The sequence below is a fragment of the Labrus bergylta genome, chromosome 6 (genome assembly GCF_963930695.1).
Source record: "Labrus bergylta chromosome 6, fLabBer1.1, whole genome shotgun sequence".
NCBI lineage: Eukaryota > Metazoa > Chordata > Actinopteri > Labriformes > Labridae > Labrus > Labrus bergylta.
The window spans coordinates 15,278,521-15,293,290 of NC_089200.1; the positions used below are offsets into that span (position 1 = coordinate 15,278,521).

At 38.4% G+C, this 14,770-nt stretch overlaps 1 protein-coding gene across 1 annotated transcript in view; it reads right to left on the minus strand.

Moving 5' to 3' along the window:
* Window positions 1–2,456: 2,456 nt before the first annotated feature.
* Window positions 2,457–14,770, minus strand: part of xxylt1 (xyloside xylosyltransferase 1) — a 33,274-nt gene continuing 20,960 nt past the window's right edge. Inside the window, exon 5 of the mRNA XM_065955810.1 lies at window positions 2,457–6,229. Within this exon, the coding sequence (XP_065811882.1) occupies window positions 5,833–6,229 (397 nt within the window). The 3' untranslated portion in view covers window positions 2,457–5,832. The remainder of the gene's footprint in view (window positions 6,230–14,770) is intronic.

A 14,770-nucleotide genomic window follows, 5' to 3' on the forward strand; every position in this document is an offset into this window, starting at 1 on the left:
AATAACACAGGTTCTTGTATATTGTCACTGTGAGTTGGAGGCTTTGCTAGAGGACAATGGTGGCATGGGACCAGACACGAAGCACAGGTGCATCAGACCACTGCTGAAAACATCTCATGACGTTTGTACAAAATAATCAGTGGTTACTGTCTGGAACTGTTACGTTTGGTTGATTCGTTTTATGTAACTTAACAAACGAGTTACCTTCAAGCAAACATGGAATTTCACAATATTATTTTAAGTGGCTGAAAATATGATAACCTAAGGGAACATATGGTGCACTTGCAACTCATTGGGTTTTTTGTTGTCTAAAATGCTGCACCAATAACAACAACTTAAGGAAGGCCTCCAAAGCTAAAAAAATATACATATATTTGGACAGTTTGAAAGTGTTGTGGTATGTTTTGTGTAAAAGCAACCTTTTTATCATCCTAATGCTAATTTCATCACTTTTTGGAAAAAGACAATTAACCATGCAATTTTTCCAAAGTCATCAGACATGAGGACATGAGTGTTGTTGTTGGTCATTTAATAGCTGCACATTGAGAAGTCAATGGTTAAGAGGCTACATTCCAAAAATAAACGTTGCATTTTCCTTACTAAGTATGTTAAAAAATACAACTGTGTTGTTGTTTATTGGTTGTTACCTCTATGCTAGGATAGCCAATTTATTTGTCTTCACATTATGTTAACCAGGCTAGTAATGACTTCATGAATACAAATAACTGCTATCAAAGTATATGTATTAATTCAGCTCTGCTCAAAGCAGAAACAAAGAATATTTCCTTCAAATATCCTGCTGTTATTTTCAGTAAAAAAAAGAAATCTGATGACAACTAGAGAGGAGACAGTAAGTCGAACTGAGAAGTGAGCGATGTGTACAGATGGAGACAGGTCTCTTACTGGTCAGCTTTTTTAATGGGCAGACTGACCGCCATCTGGGGGTAAGAGGAGACAGGCAACAACTTCTTATGTTTCAAAGTCCTCAAAGGTTACAGATAAATATTCTAGATTTTGGTGGTGTCAGACTTTTGACTCATTTACATACATACATAAATGTATATTGTGCTCCTCACAGTACAGACAAAGAGCAGATCAGTCGTTTTGTCTGAAAGCTTTGTGTTGTGTCATGTCATATAAGCACAGGCTTCTACACGAGTCCATATGCTTCTCGTGGTTGTTGTAGGAGTTTCATCATGTGATGGTTCTTTAGGATTTGACTATTTTGCTGACTATGATTAGAAGCTACAGCAGCAACAGATTATTTGTCTTTATTTCAATATCACGTTGCAGGAACTCTCAGAGTCTCATTAAGCTCTGCAGTAAACTGTTTGTGTTTCTTGGATAAGACAATATTGCTTCTGCTGTGTCAATCTATTGTAGTCTATTGTTTCTGTCGGCTTTGGGCTCAACATTTTTGTCAGTGAATCCAGACTGAAGGTTTTTCCACCAACAGAGGAGCTGTTATAAAAGGCCTAAGACAGGAACCCAGTGTGAAAAATGCTATTTGTTAAGGTTTCAGTCTGTTTTTACCTTTTTTATTGCATGAATTAAAATGCCTTTTCTTTCTTCCAATCACTGATTATGAAACAGGGCATTTGGAGAAAAACATGTAAAGTAGACATATGTTCAAATTAATTCACATGTAAAAAGCTAAAACCATTTTTCTAAAACACCAATCTCAGTACGTGGCTGACAGACAAATTCATACATTTCAGCATTTGTTGACACAAAAGACATTCACATGCAGGTGTAAATTTGGTTATTTAATATCAGCACATTCAGAGGTCAAGGCTGATTGATGTCATATTTTTCTGTCTATGGAGGGTTTACTGTCTGTGTTGGCAGGTCTGAGTGACAGAAAGAGGCCGTGTCTAGCTTGTAGCAGACGAACAAGAACATAAGCACAGGTTTGTATAATGCAGTGGTTGTCAAACCTCAGGGGCCGGTGCATGGATGATCATAGAGAAGTTTAGTAGGTCTGCTGTTGTAAAGAAAAGAATGAATGTCAACAGCTCTTTCTGCAAAGCTCAACTTGTATTACAGTGTTGTCCCGCAAATGTTAAATGATTGATGATAATTAAATCCAGTTTTCTGAATCTCATTTTGTTTTGGCCTCTGAAGGAGCTCATGACAGAATAAGGTTTAAAATGTCAAGTGAGATATGACAGACCTGCATGAATATACACCCTTCAGTCAGGTTTTTTTTTAATGTAATAAGGGCACTAGGGTGCTCAAAAATTATTAACAGAATAAATCCATTCTTATTTTAAATGTGCATGATAAAGCCTCTGAAAGCTAAATAAATGGCAATCTTTGGTCAAATATTTCATTTCATGTAATGGGGTTGAACATTATTTGACATCTGTTTTTAAGTGATGGAAGTGCCGTTAGCACTTCCCATGTAAGGTTAATTATTTGCGACTGAAACAACAGAAGAATGAAAAAAACAGGTATCATTAGTAATAATTTATTTAGTAAAGTTAACAGACAAACATAGGAACAAAAGCTTACCGTAGTTCTGTAGCAGAAAGAGCATTTAAAAAATAGATTTTGGCTTCTTGTTGAGCTGCTCTTGTTGTTACTTAAACATATCAAGTTCTTTAACATGGAACATCGTGGCTCTTTACTATGTCAAGATGTTTCTTAGTGAGGTATGGATGATATACTTATGCACATAGTTATTTTCATTTGAAAGCCCTTTTAGCCCTTTAAATTGCACATTCAACTTGTGAATACAGAACATTTACAGTTTTAACACTGAAGCAAAAAATATCAGGTTAAAGCAAATCATTCTCACTTTAATCCATCTTTAATCTCTAACACAACAGGGAGCGTCTTTGAGGGGTAAAGGTAGCACATAAAACATGGGTCATGCTTTGGGTTTCATCTCCCTCATTTTCTATTAAGTTCAAGGGAAGTTCATGGACGGTTCAAATCCAACCTGTGGCTGCCATCCTTTCCCACGTGTCATTCACCACTCTCCCCTTATTTCTGACTCTATCCACTGTCCTGTCTCTAAAAAAAAGCCATAAAAAAGACCACCAAAAAAATTAATAAAAAAAAACTATTTTTATATTATTAAAATATACTTCACATGCACTTCCTGGAGACTTCAAAGCAACTAAGATTTGGACAGAAGTTTCAGGTTATGGAAAGGTAAAATAAAGTGTCACTATAACTCTTCGATGTTATTTACAGCACATAAGGATGAACAAATCAGAGAAGAACAAAGACATTACTTTTAAATCGCAATACCAATCGATTAACATAATCTACCAGAGCAAATGGCGTCAACTCTAACAATACTATGAGAGTCAATTTGCTATAATTTACAAATATATTAATGATAGTTTATCCTATGTACTGGTCATATTGTTGCATTGTGGGTAATGCAGTTTTTTTTTGCAGTTTTTTTTTAGCCCAGATAACTGTAGAGGTGTTTAAACAAGACTAAACATTGGTTGTGGGTTGGTTGCCTTTACTTTGGGATTTGATATTCAACAAATGAATCTGATGCTCCTCATCATAGATGTATCCATTCTGAGAGATTAAGGTGTCAATGTTCACACACTGCAATGTTACACAGTTATGTGGAAAACTGGATGTTGATGACTGGTCACATATTAAGTCTCTGCAATTTTATTAATGCACCGAAAAAGTTCAGAAATTGAAACCAAAGAATAGGAAATATACACAAACATAAATGTATGGATTGAAATGCACAATGCAAATGGTATAGTCGTAAAAAATAACAACAGATGAAAAAATAAAAAAAACCTTCTTGTTGAAGCATGCTTTTAAGTTGTAAAGTGTAAACAGGAACTGAAGATGGAAATGGTTTCATTGTATTTTGTTTACACTGATTCAGTTATTTTCCTCGGTAACAACAAAGGGTTTTAAAGACATGGAGGATTGAGAGTGTTGTTCTGCAAAAGGCAGAAAACATATTGATCAGCTTCAGGGGGAGTTCAAGGAAAGTGAATTGATCCAGAATAATGTCAAGCCTCTAGTGCTTCCAACAGCCTCTTTGACTCTATTGACTGTCTTGGGCATTCAGCAGCTTTACTCTAACAATGAGTGTGTTGTGTGTTGGGAATGAGCACAGTTCGTGTGTGTGTGTGTGTGTGTGTGTGTGTGTGTGTGTGTGTGTGTTTCCTGACGGTGAATATTGAGTGTTGACTTTTCTTTGAATCTGTGTGTCAGTTCAGTGAGCACAGCAAGGGAAACTCAAAAGTGGGTCAACGTCTCGAGTCACGTTCCCCGGCAGATTCACTCTTTCTGAAATGTGTGTGGCTGATGGAATTGTGTTCAACCTCAACTAAACTGCAAACGCAGTACACGAACAGCCATCACTGCCATCATTGTTAGCCAATGTCCCCACGACGCCTTCTCCTCAATCTGCTGCAGCTTTTTTTTTTACTTTTTTTCCCTACCTGTAACAAGATGTGTTTGAATAGAACTGTGGCAGTGTGCTCCCACGTGTCTCAAGCATAGACTTGAGTGACCTCACCCAGAGATTACTGCAGGGGGGGGGGCTCTGGAGCCTCATCAATGGCGGTCGCCATAATGAAAATTCTGCCGAACTTTCGGTCAACCTAATCACAGGGAAAGAGCAGAATCTGAGGCGGGTTTGAAGCCTCCTGACAAACCGCTACATCGCGCCCAGCCTTCAATCATATCAGCCTCAAGCCTAACTGAGAGTAACTTTTATTGTTCATAAAATCAAAGCCGATGTGTTATAAAAAGATTCACCCCACCACACAGTGTGTGCCCATGAGGACACCAGGTATCTAGTACCGATTTTGTACCAGGCTGTAAACATGTTAATTTCTGCTGTAAAAACAGGCATTTTTTAAATAGGGTGTGTATGTGCCTTCCAGGGAGCCAGACTCAAGCGGACACTCGTTGAACTGCAATTTTTTGCACTCCGGCATTGGCCTCTTTTTCAAACACCGCAGGTTGCCACAAAGTCTGAAGCCTCACAGGCTGGCAGCTAATAACCCAAGACTAGCCCTAACCTGCTGCGGTTTTTAAGGGGTATGAGGTGACGCAGGGTGCAGTTCGGCCACTGTGGTGGTCAGAGTGAATAGAGGAAGTGAAAAACAGTTTTGAGACAATTTTTGTTTCATAATAGGGTCCGGACATTTGCCAAATAACACATTTCCTGACCAAATAACTGTTTAAAAAATGTGTTAGCCAAATAAATGGGAAATGGATGATGGTTTCTCCTCCAAACAATTTTTAGTTTTTATTTAAATTATTGACTAAAAGCTATTTCACATTCATTTACGATTTACTTTTTGTGATGCAATCGACTGCATTCATTCTGACATTAGCCCTTCCCTGCACTCAAAAGGGCAAATGCAAAAAAGGTTTAAATTCTTTTACAATGTACTGTCATCTAAGAAGGTGCTGCAATGGCCAATCAAATACCAGCAAGCAAGAGAACATTACTAATGCAGTATACTAACAGGTAGATAATCACCACATCTCTACTACCAAACCTTTGATTTCATTAATCTGTTTCTCAACTCTGTACCTGAGAGAAAACTCTCCTATTATTACACCTTTTTGCTTTGTTATACGGTAGGATTTTTATTTTTTTTGGTCTTATCGGAAAATGTCAGCATCATATTTGTAGCACTGTTGTGCAGGTAGGACTTTCAAAAGCCCCTTGACCAGCAGGGGGCTGAGTATGTAAAAGAAAGAAAAAAGAAACTGCCATAAATGTCAGAATCCCCCGTTCCAAATAGCAGAACTCTCCCTTTTACTAAAATGTAGAATTCAAACACTCCTTTTTCATTTCCAGCATCAGTCCAGTCCTTTACTTCAGTCATCTGGTATTGGGGAGTTACAGTTCCCGTGATAGATGTAGACTGGTCCACTACAGCGATAATACAACTGAAACACCTCTCCGTATCCATGGTCCCTCCACCAAGTGCACAGCTGCCGGTTCCATCCACAGGCCAGGGAATAAAACAGTTCAGGGTGCTCCATGCCGATCATGGTAAAGAAGTCCTGGTCACCCAGGTGGCCCCTGAATCGGTACTGGTCTGCCAGTTTGGCCACATTGCTCGGCTCCAGCAGCTGGTTGTAGAGAGCTGACGCCCTCATAGCTCCTAAGTCCAATAACATCACACCACTGTTGAAGCCTGGGAGTCCATCTGGAGGAGGCTCACCTACCTTACTCTCAGGGTTCTCCTTACGATACTGCCAGAAGGTATGTCTAAGAGAAAGAAAAACAGAGGTGTACAGGACAATGAAAGTGGGAAATGCCATATTTTGATTTCAGTTTTGTGATACCTTTGGTTTGTAGCGTTGAAGGCGCTGGTAATACCTTCATTCTTAACAGTGACTATTGTGACTGGTATCACGTTTTGCTGTTGTACTGTAATGATCATTGGACATACAGTTCATGTTGAGAATCTGTTCCAAAGTGTCAGATCAAAATGAAAAAGACTTCATTCTTAGCTGACCAATGTGTGATTAAGGGCTGCATGATTTTGGAAAAACCGACAATGCAATCTTTTCTTTCTGATATATATTACAATACTAAAAGAAATATAGGACCTTTTACCAGATACAATCAAATTTCAATAACCACCCCCCCCCCTTTTTTTTATTATTATTATTTTTTTTTTTTACTATTTGGGGCTTTTACGTTTCTTTTGGACTAGCAAAACGTCCCATGCATGTATGCAGGCAGGTGTCATGAAGACTCTGTGCACTTCCCTGTGTGCTTTGGTGGAGAGGTGAACTAATGTCATGTCAGACAAACTTTTTTATAGAAAAGTCATTGAAGACGAGAGGTAGGCTAGTTTTGCTAGTTTTTGTTTTGCATCAAGCTACTGTCCTAGTGTGAACCACTTCTACATCTACAGATATGAACAGGTTAAGAAATACCAATAATCTTCATAGCAGAATGTTCTAACTGCTTTTACAACTACTTACATTTAAAATAACACCAGTGTCATTCAGGTTTAAAATCCAAAATGAAAACAAGTTCTCTACCAATATTCTCTCACCTGAGTTATGTTAGAAGTGACTGACTGTTGCTACAGTTGCCGCCACTTTATAAAAAACATCTAACATCTAGAGGATTCAATAAAGAATCAGACCAATAAGAAAATCTGACAAGGACAAAGTAAAGGGAACAGAGAGAAGGAGAGTCCAAAAAGATCAATGGTATCATATAACCATCAATAAGTATAAACCTGATTGCATAATAAAGGACAATCACTTAGTTTATCTACTGTAACAAATCAAAAAAAATGTCTGTTGTACATTTTTGGGTTGTTGTACATTTACGAAAGTGAGGGTCAACCCTGTTTCAATTCACAATTGCTTAACCAACAGCTCTGAAGCCAAAAAAACAGGAAGAGAGCTGGTCCAGAAGTGTTCGAGCATGCTGGAGTGCCAGTCGCTTGTGCCAACTCAGCGCCCTGTTCTGCCAACATACCGACTCTAGAGTAGCTTAAACAGAGCTTTATTCTGAAAGCATTTGTATGCAAAGACGTGTGTACACATGAGTAGAGAGCTTTTTTGGAGCTTTGTAATATTGCCTTGTGTTCAAATTTTACCCTGGAAAGACTTCTAAGTCTAGTGTAACAGATAGCACTCCTTATGTTATGTAATGCATGGTGCTATAAAGGGTCAGTATTTTTGGCTCACTTGACTAATATCCATGCCAGGAACAAAGCTGTAGTTTGCATGAGAAATGGGATCAAGCTTTAACTTACAGCCTTGGCAAATAACTCAGATGAAAAATATTATGTATGTTTCTCTCCGTATAAAATACTGAGAGACAAAGAGATGATGCAATGGCATGAACAGAATCTTTGGACTTGTCTGTGTGAAAAATACCAGTTTCTTAACAAGTGCCAGATGTTTTAAGTGCACTGAGCTTCAGGAGGACAGCTACATTTAAGTAGGGTTATGAGAAAGCAAAGAAGGGAAGCAAGGTTTGGGTAAGGGCCAGTTTAACTGACCTACGCTGGGACAGTCCTTATTCCAACCAAAAACTTAAAAGAGGGAATGTTTGTTTGCATATTGGACCCCTGATGTACGAGCATGTACATCATGTGCTATTTGTCTTGTCACCCTGGAGACAAAGAAAAAACCCAAAATGGGACAAACAAGAAAAGCAGTAAAAACATGCGGTCCTGTCTGTAGCTGTTGTTTTCTTACTGTACTGTCAGCATGCTGTGGGTGTACTCTTTTCGGGGAAAGGTGATTTTTTTTATTTAAGGAAAGAACAGGATGTCCTTCTCTCGATACTAAAAGCCAGTGCAACAATGTTTTATTCCTACAGGACACTTGAGTGAATGGGAATGCACTATTGCATGCATGTTTACACGCACACACTCTCCTCAGAGTTCAGATTATTCACAGTTTTGGCCCAGCCTGGGGAAACCTACAGTGGATTAAATATTAAAAGGAGAAATGTGTGGGCTCCAACACATGTGGATAGAAGCCAGACAAATCTATTGCACAGCAGTCAGTTTCCTCAAAAAATACAAAGTGTTACTTAACTGGTGAAATATACAATTAGCTGAGCTCTCAATGCTCTCTTGGTTATTTTCAGATGAACACATGGGAATAATTATGATTCATATTGTAATGGATGCCTCTTTCTCGATGCAGCTTGTTCACGTCTGGTAGGAGCAGCAGATTCCCTGAATCACTCTTTGATATTATTACTGACCTATATAAAGCAGCTGTTGCTTGTCTACACAGTTTTGCACAGCCTGTTGGAAGCTGGGGACTTGTGGCCCCTGCGGAGCATTTATCATTATTAAGACATACACTGGGTCTACGTGCCCCGAGACACATTTGGGATGAGTACTTTTAGTGAGGGAACATTTACACAGACCTTTCCCTTCTGATGTTTAAACATATGAATGTACCAAGAGCAACATGTTGCGTTTGCTGATTATTGCAAAAATATACGATTTACAGCAAGCAAGCTGGTTATTGACTATCTGAGATGGAATAGCGAGCCATAAAAGAGGCGTTTGCAACCGGTTGTTATTTGCGTTATTTATATCTGCAGTTTCTAACCTATGGTGACCAATGCTTATACTGAGCAGAGAACATTACAGTTAAAAAATACAACAACAAGAGAAAAAAACAGAACAGAGGAGTTAACCGACCAAAGTGTGCTGAACTTATTGTTGGTTCTCACCAGTTGGCAAGCTGAGCAACCACTGGAGACTCCGATTATTTACTGCTCCATGCCAAGAAATAGTCAAGTATATAGCTACATTTACATTGGGGCATGGACGCTTTCACACATTAGCTTATGTACAACAAGGTAAACAAATGAGATGAAATCTGTTCAATGTGCTGGTAGGCAGATTTTGTTTTTCTGGACATAGCAGAGCCAGCTTTTCCCAGTTTCCAATTTTTTATTTTACAACATAACTTCCAGGTACATAATCGTGTGTGTGTATGTATGTATGTATGTATGTGTATGTGTGTGTGTGTGTGTGTATAACAAAATCAGAGACTTTTTAAAACAAAGCAGTAAAACATTCAAGTGCACAGTTAGTCCCATCAGTCCTGCTTCAGTACTCAATAAACGTGTGACTTCTGCTTTCAAAATGTGACATTCTAAGAGCAGGTACTGGACAGAATGTGGCTCGTCTCTCTGTCGCAATCACCTCAGTTTTGTACCAGCTCACTCAAACCAGACTTGAAGTCTTAGTTTAGACCATTGCACCTCTCCTCCTGCTCTGCCAAGACAGCCAGCCTTCTAAGTGTTTTCCTTCCTCTTAATGGTGAAACAATGAAGCATTAGCAGGTGACAGCGGGGACAGTCTGTGCTACACCATTCCAACGTGTCCTCCACTTTGTTGTTCAGAACAAGAAAACAGCCTGCTCTCTCAAGTCTGTGCAGAACTCTCTCACTGACAAACAGGTGTCTGGTCCTGAGGAACACAAATGAACTATCTGGTGCTTCTTAACAAAATGTAGTCTGGCGATGTGAGAGGTTTGTCAAAGAAGACTCCAGCTTTCATACATGAGAAAAGCCTTCAAACAAGAATGCTCACTATGCTGCAGATATTAACAAATTTTGTTGGAATTAGTTAAAAATATAGATAGATAGATATAGATAGATAAAATATATAAAATCCTGTAAAATATATACAATATTGTTAAGAAAATGTAAATATTAAAAAACAACAATTTATTTAAACAATACCAAAGAAAACTGACAGTATAATTTAGCCTTTAAAGACTCTTATTTGATGAACTTTGAGGATCATGATGACCCTTTTTATAGAAAAAAAATATTGTTAGACTGTCCATAAACAGCATATCTACTTCTTTAAAAAGATAACTTATTTTTGATCAAAACAAAGATATACCAACTATATACACAGTGAGAGTACTACACAGCTCAGGGTCAAATGACTGGAAAACAGAGGAGTATTCTTTGATAAAAAAATACATATTTCATATTCAACAGTTGATTCCATCTAAGGGTAAAAAAGTTGGGACTATGTGGGATGCATCACACAAAGAAGACTCAATACACAAAGTGCGAGTGTTTGTGGGTTTGTTACACTTATGTAAGTGGGTCTTTTCTCTTGGGCTTAAAAGCATTACAACGCAGCTGCAAGGGAAAAGACATTGGGCATTTTTTTTTTCCCAATAATTAACTTTCAGTGGCAGGGTGTTCTATGAATGAGGCAGGTGGGAGGACACGTTCTCCTGCATAATGCTCTGTCCATTAGCACCAACACAGAGAGAGAGAGAGATAGAGCTGAGAGCCTTCTCCACTCGACGCAGGAAAACACTACAGTGGAGAGGATGCTCACAAAGAATCACTAATACCAACGTTCAACATTTTAATATAGCTATGCACACGAACTAGATAGCTCATTGGGCTAGCAGGCTGGGAGCAAATGCAGTTCTCAAATATTCACTGTTTGGATTATTTTAAATCTAAAGATTTCTGACCAGTTTTATGTATAAATCAGTTCAGTTCACTTTTGCCGCAAAGACGATGGGAGAGGCCTTTGACCTGCACCTTGCAGTTAGTAAATTGTAATTCATTTAGCATCGCACACTTGGATTGTATTCAGAAGTTGGTCCAAACATGGCAGGACACAACAGTTAAAAAAAAAACCTCCATGAAAATCGCCTCGTTGTTTCTTAAATGATTCAGATACCATAAACTAGACTTGATGGAGAGCAAATCCATGAGAATCTTTAATCTAGTGTGAAGTAAATCTATCAAGCCTTTTATTATTTCATTCAGAAAAAAAAAAAAATCTACAGATCTGCAGATTTGCTTACCCTTGCTCTTAACTTCAACTATCAAAATATCTTCACTTAATCGTCTTCAAAACTCAAAAAGCTTGTCGGACATCATCTCCTATGTAGACACTGAGAGGCAAGGCATCCTGCATGGTTTGAAATGAGTCTATTCAGGCCCACAGGAACCAAAGTAGCAGGGGGTTCCCAGGCTGGGTTACCCATTGAACCAGTCGAGTGGCGGGGAAGAGATAGAGATCTGTTTGGAGATGCTGGTGCCAACTGGAGCCTGGGCAGGAAACCAGCTCTACTTCCAAAACCTGACATCACTAACATATACAGTCATAGAAATAGTCTTTTTTGCCTCACACATATAAACAAGAACTACCTGTTCACTGACAATGTACCTTCCCGTAAAAACGTTTAGATCATGACGACAATGGAATCCAACAAATCAGGGCAACACGACCCTCTGTTCTCGATAGAAAGGATTTTATGATCCAGCTTTTTGGACCCCAATTCCAAGTCCAAACCTTTAAATATCTGCTGCCCCTGGTACTGCAGCTTCTGGTCTAGTTTCCTACTTATTTCTACGAGATAAAATTGATTAAGTGTGACTTCTCTGCTATCTGTCTACTGCTACTCATACAGTATCTTATAGCTAAGGTTACCTTTTTACTTCATTAGTATTTCAGTGTTTTGCACCAATATATTATTATTATTATAACATTCACCAACTATTTTCTCCTATATGAAGTAGATGTGTGTGGTAAACCGGTATTATATTTTGTCAGGAAATTGATTTTTGGCATACCCTGATCACCAGTTAAAACACACATGTTTTGTTTGGTGTGCACACTCAAGTCACCACTAATTGCTTAACCTTCCAGCCACAGTGGTGGGGAAATAAAAATAGCAGAAAATAGTGATTAGTGACAGACAACAGCTCAGATTGATTCCCTTAGTCGTCTGCTTGTTTCCCTCTGAGCCAGCAGCTCACTGATCAAAGGGCTTTTCCTCCTCCTCGTGTTAGAGCAGGTAAGAGAGTTTATAATGAAAGTGAAATGTGGAACAGCCATCGGGTAAAGTTGTACTCTCCCCTCTCCAAGTTTCAGTAAATAACGTCAACATTAAGTGGGTGTGCTCGCCTGCAGTATGTCTCTTTCTCTCTGTCTTTGCTTTGATAAAGGCTATGTGCTGGAACGGCTCTGCATCTCCATGATAACAGGCCTACCTGTTTCAATTTATGTCATGCGTATGTTAAATCCAAGAGGGTTACAAGAAGCGAGCTGTGGCTCTGACTAAAAGAGCAGACAGTGTAGTTGAAAATCTCCCGACTTAAATTGCAACACCTTTAAAGCTAAAATGAATTATACATTCTATTTCTGCCATTATGATAGAGTCATATCACACAGCACATTGTGTATATTTTTTAATTGTAAATAGTTTTTATATCCTCCAGTCCCTGCATTTTGTACAAAACTTATTATTCTAGTTTCACTTGGTACCTATTGCTTATTTTATTCCTTTTTTGTTGTACTTGTATTCTTTTCCTATCTATAAACACCTGTTAGGTGCTTTTCTTGGGACGAGTGGTGGACATGTTTGATTGATATCTAAGTGAGTGAGATACACTTTACTGAGATGTTTGCCAAATATCAATAAAATTGATAAATAAATAAAAATGATAAGGACACACATTCACATAAAAAAATATGGAATAGTAACTCTGCTTAGGAGTTTAAATTGGAAATAATGAAGACATTCAAACACATATATAAATAAGCTCTTATTAATATGCCCAGAGGCAACCACTTGGCTGCATTTTTATCTCAGTAAGCAGCTGCTGCATAAAACCTCTTACCTGACCTTGACTCATGTAGTCTCACTATCCTACGCACAGTGATGCACACGTGCACGCACGCACACATACACACAGTGACGTCCTGTTTTGATGCTGTCGCTGAGTGGAAAACAGTTTGGTAGACTAAACGTACCAGGCATGTTTGTCTTACTATCTTGGAAAGAGACCGAAAAATCAGATGAGGAACAAAGAGCTTGAAAGTCTAAGTCCCCTGTTTATGAGCACACACACACACACACACACACACACACACACACACACACACACACACACACACACACACACACACACACACACACACACACACACACACACACACACACACACACACACACACACACACACACACACACACACACACACACACACACACACACACACACACACACACACACACACACACACACACACAGTAATGAACAAGACATTTGGATTTAGAGGAACAACAGCTGTTGTTTTTATTGAGTGGTTTGTCTGTATGTTCATTATGTTAATCAGAAGCTTCAGATCAAAAATAAATAGAGATAACAAACCCGACTGATAGCATAATTGGGACAGATTGTTTGCAAACTTTTTCACTACTTATTCACATAACTTCCTAACAACTTGGTAAAGACTGATAGGAAAAACCTGACTCTGCATACAGATGCACACGTTTAACGTAGCTGCAGTAAGTACATCATGACTTTTTTGGCCACTGGACAATATTTGCAGAATTTGTTTTAATTCTCAGTTTATAATGTTTTGAAACAAACTTTTGACTCCAGCTTTCAATACTAGTGTCGACTTTAACTCTTCCATACACAGGGTTTCAATGTGGATACTCCAATGGATAAAAGGAGGATGAAAGAAGAGAGGGAGGGGTTTAGTCTCAATCTCTGCAAAGTCACCACAAGGTGCTGTAACCATGTTGGTTCAATGAGTTGACTTAAACAAAGTCAAGGTTCCAGTGAAATACAACCAGTTAGAAAACGTTTTATGGAACCTGTCAGTTTGGTCTTCAGCTCTGATGACGAGCTGTTTATTTATTTCCTGCAGACAAGTTTGACAAATAGACTGGAGATGGATCTGAAGAACAAGGTGAGAGGGAAACATTTTCTAACAACCAATATCTCTCTGCTTAGATTCCGCCAAATCTTCAATTATTTATCTGACAGGAATGACTTTAAATAGCTTGTTACTGAAAAAATATTGCAACTTTTGACATTGACAGCTGCTATCAGGATCCCTATCTTATACAGCTGAAGCACTGGAAGCAACAGCAACAGCTGTGAAAAATCATACTATACAGATTAAAAACATGCTTGTTACACTACACATACCAACTTTTCCCACACAATGATGATATACATATTTTGCTTTATAAATATTAAAATCCAAACAACTGCACCCAAAAAAAATAAAGCCTCCAAACTTGGTCTTTCGTGAGGATCTGATCGACAGCACTATGACGAAACCAAAATCCAACAAATGCAACCGATGATTTTCATTGGTCTCACCACACCACAAGATTTTCAGTTGCATTATTGCATCATTGAAAACCGGACCAGACAACTATTATCTTCTGTTACATGTTGCATAACAGAGTTTTAATTCTTGTCCACAGTTGTATAACTGCAGGCTGTTATCACTACTGAAATT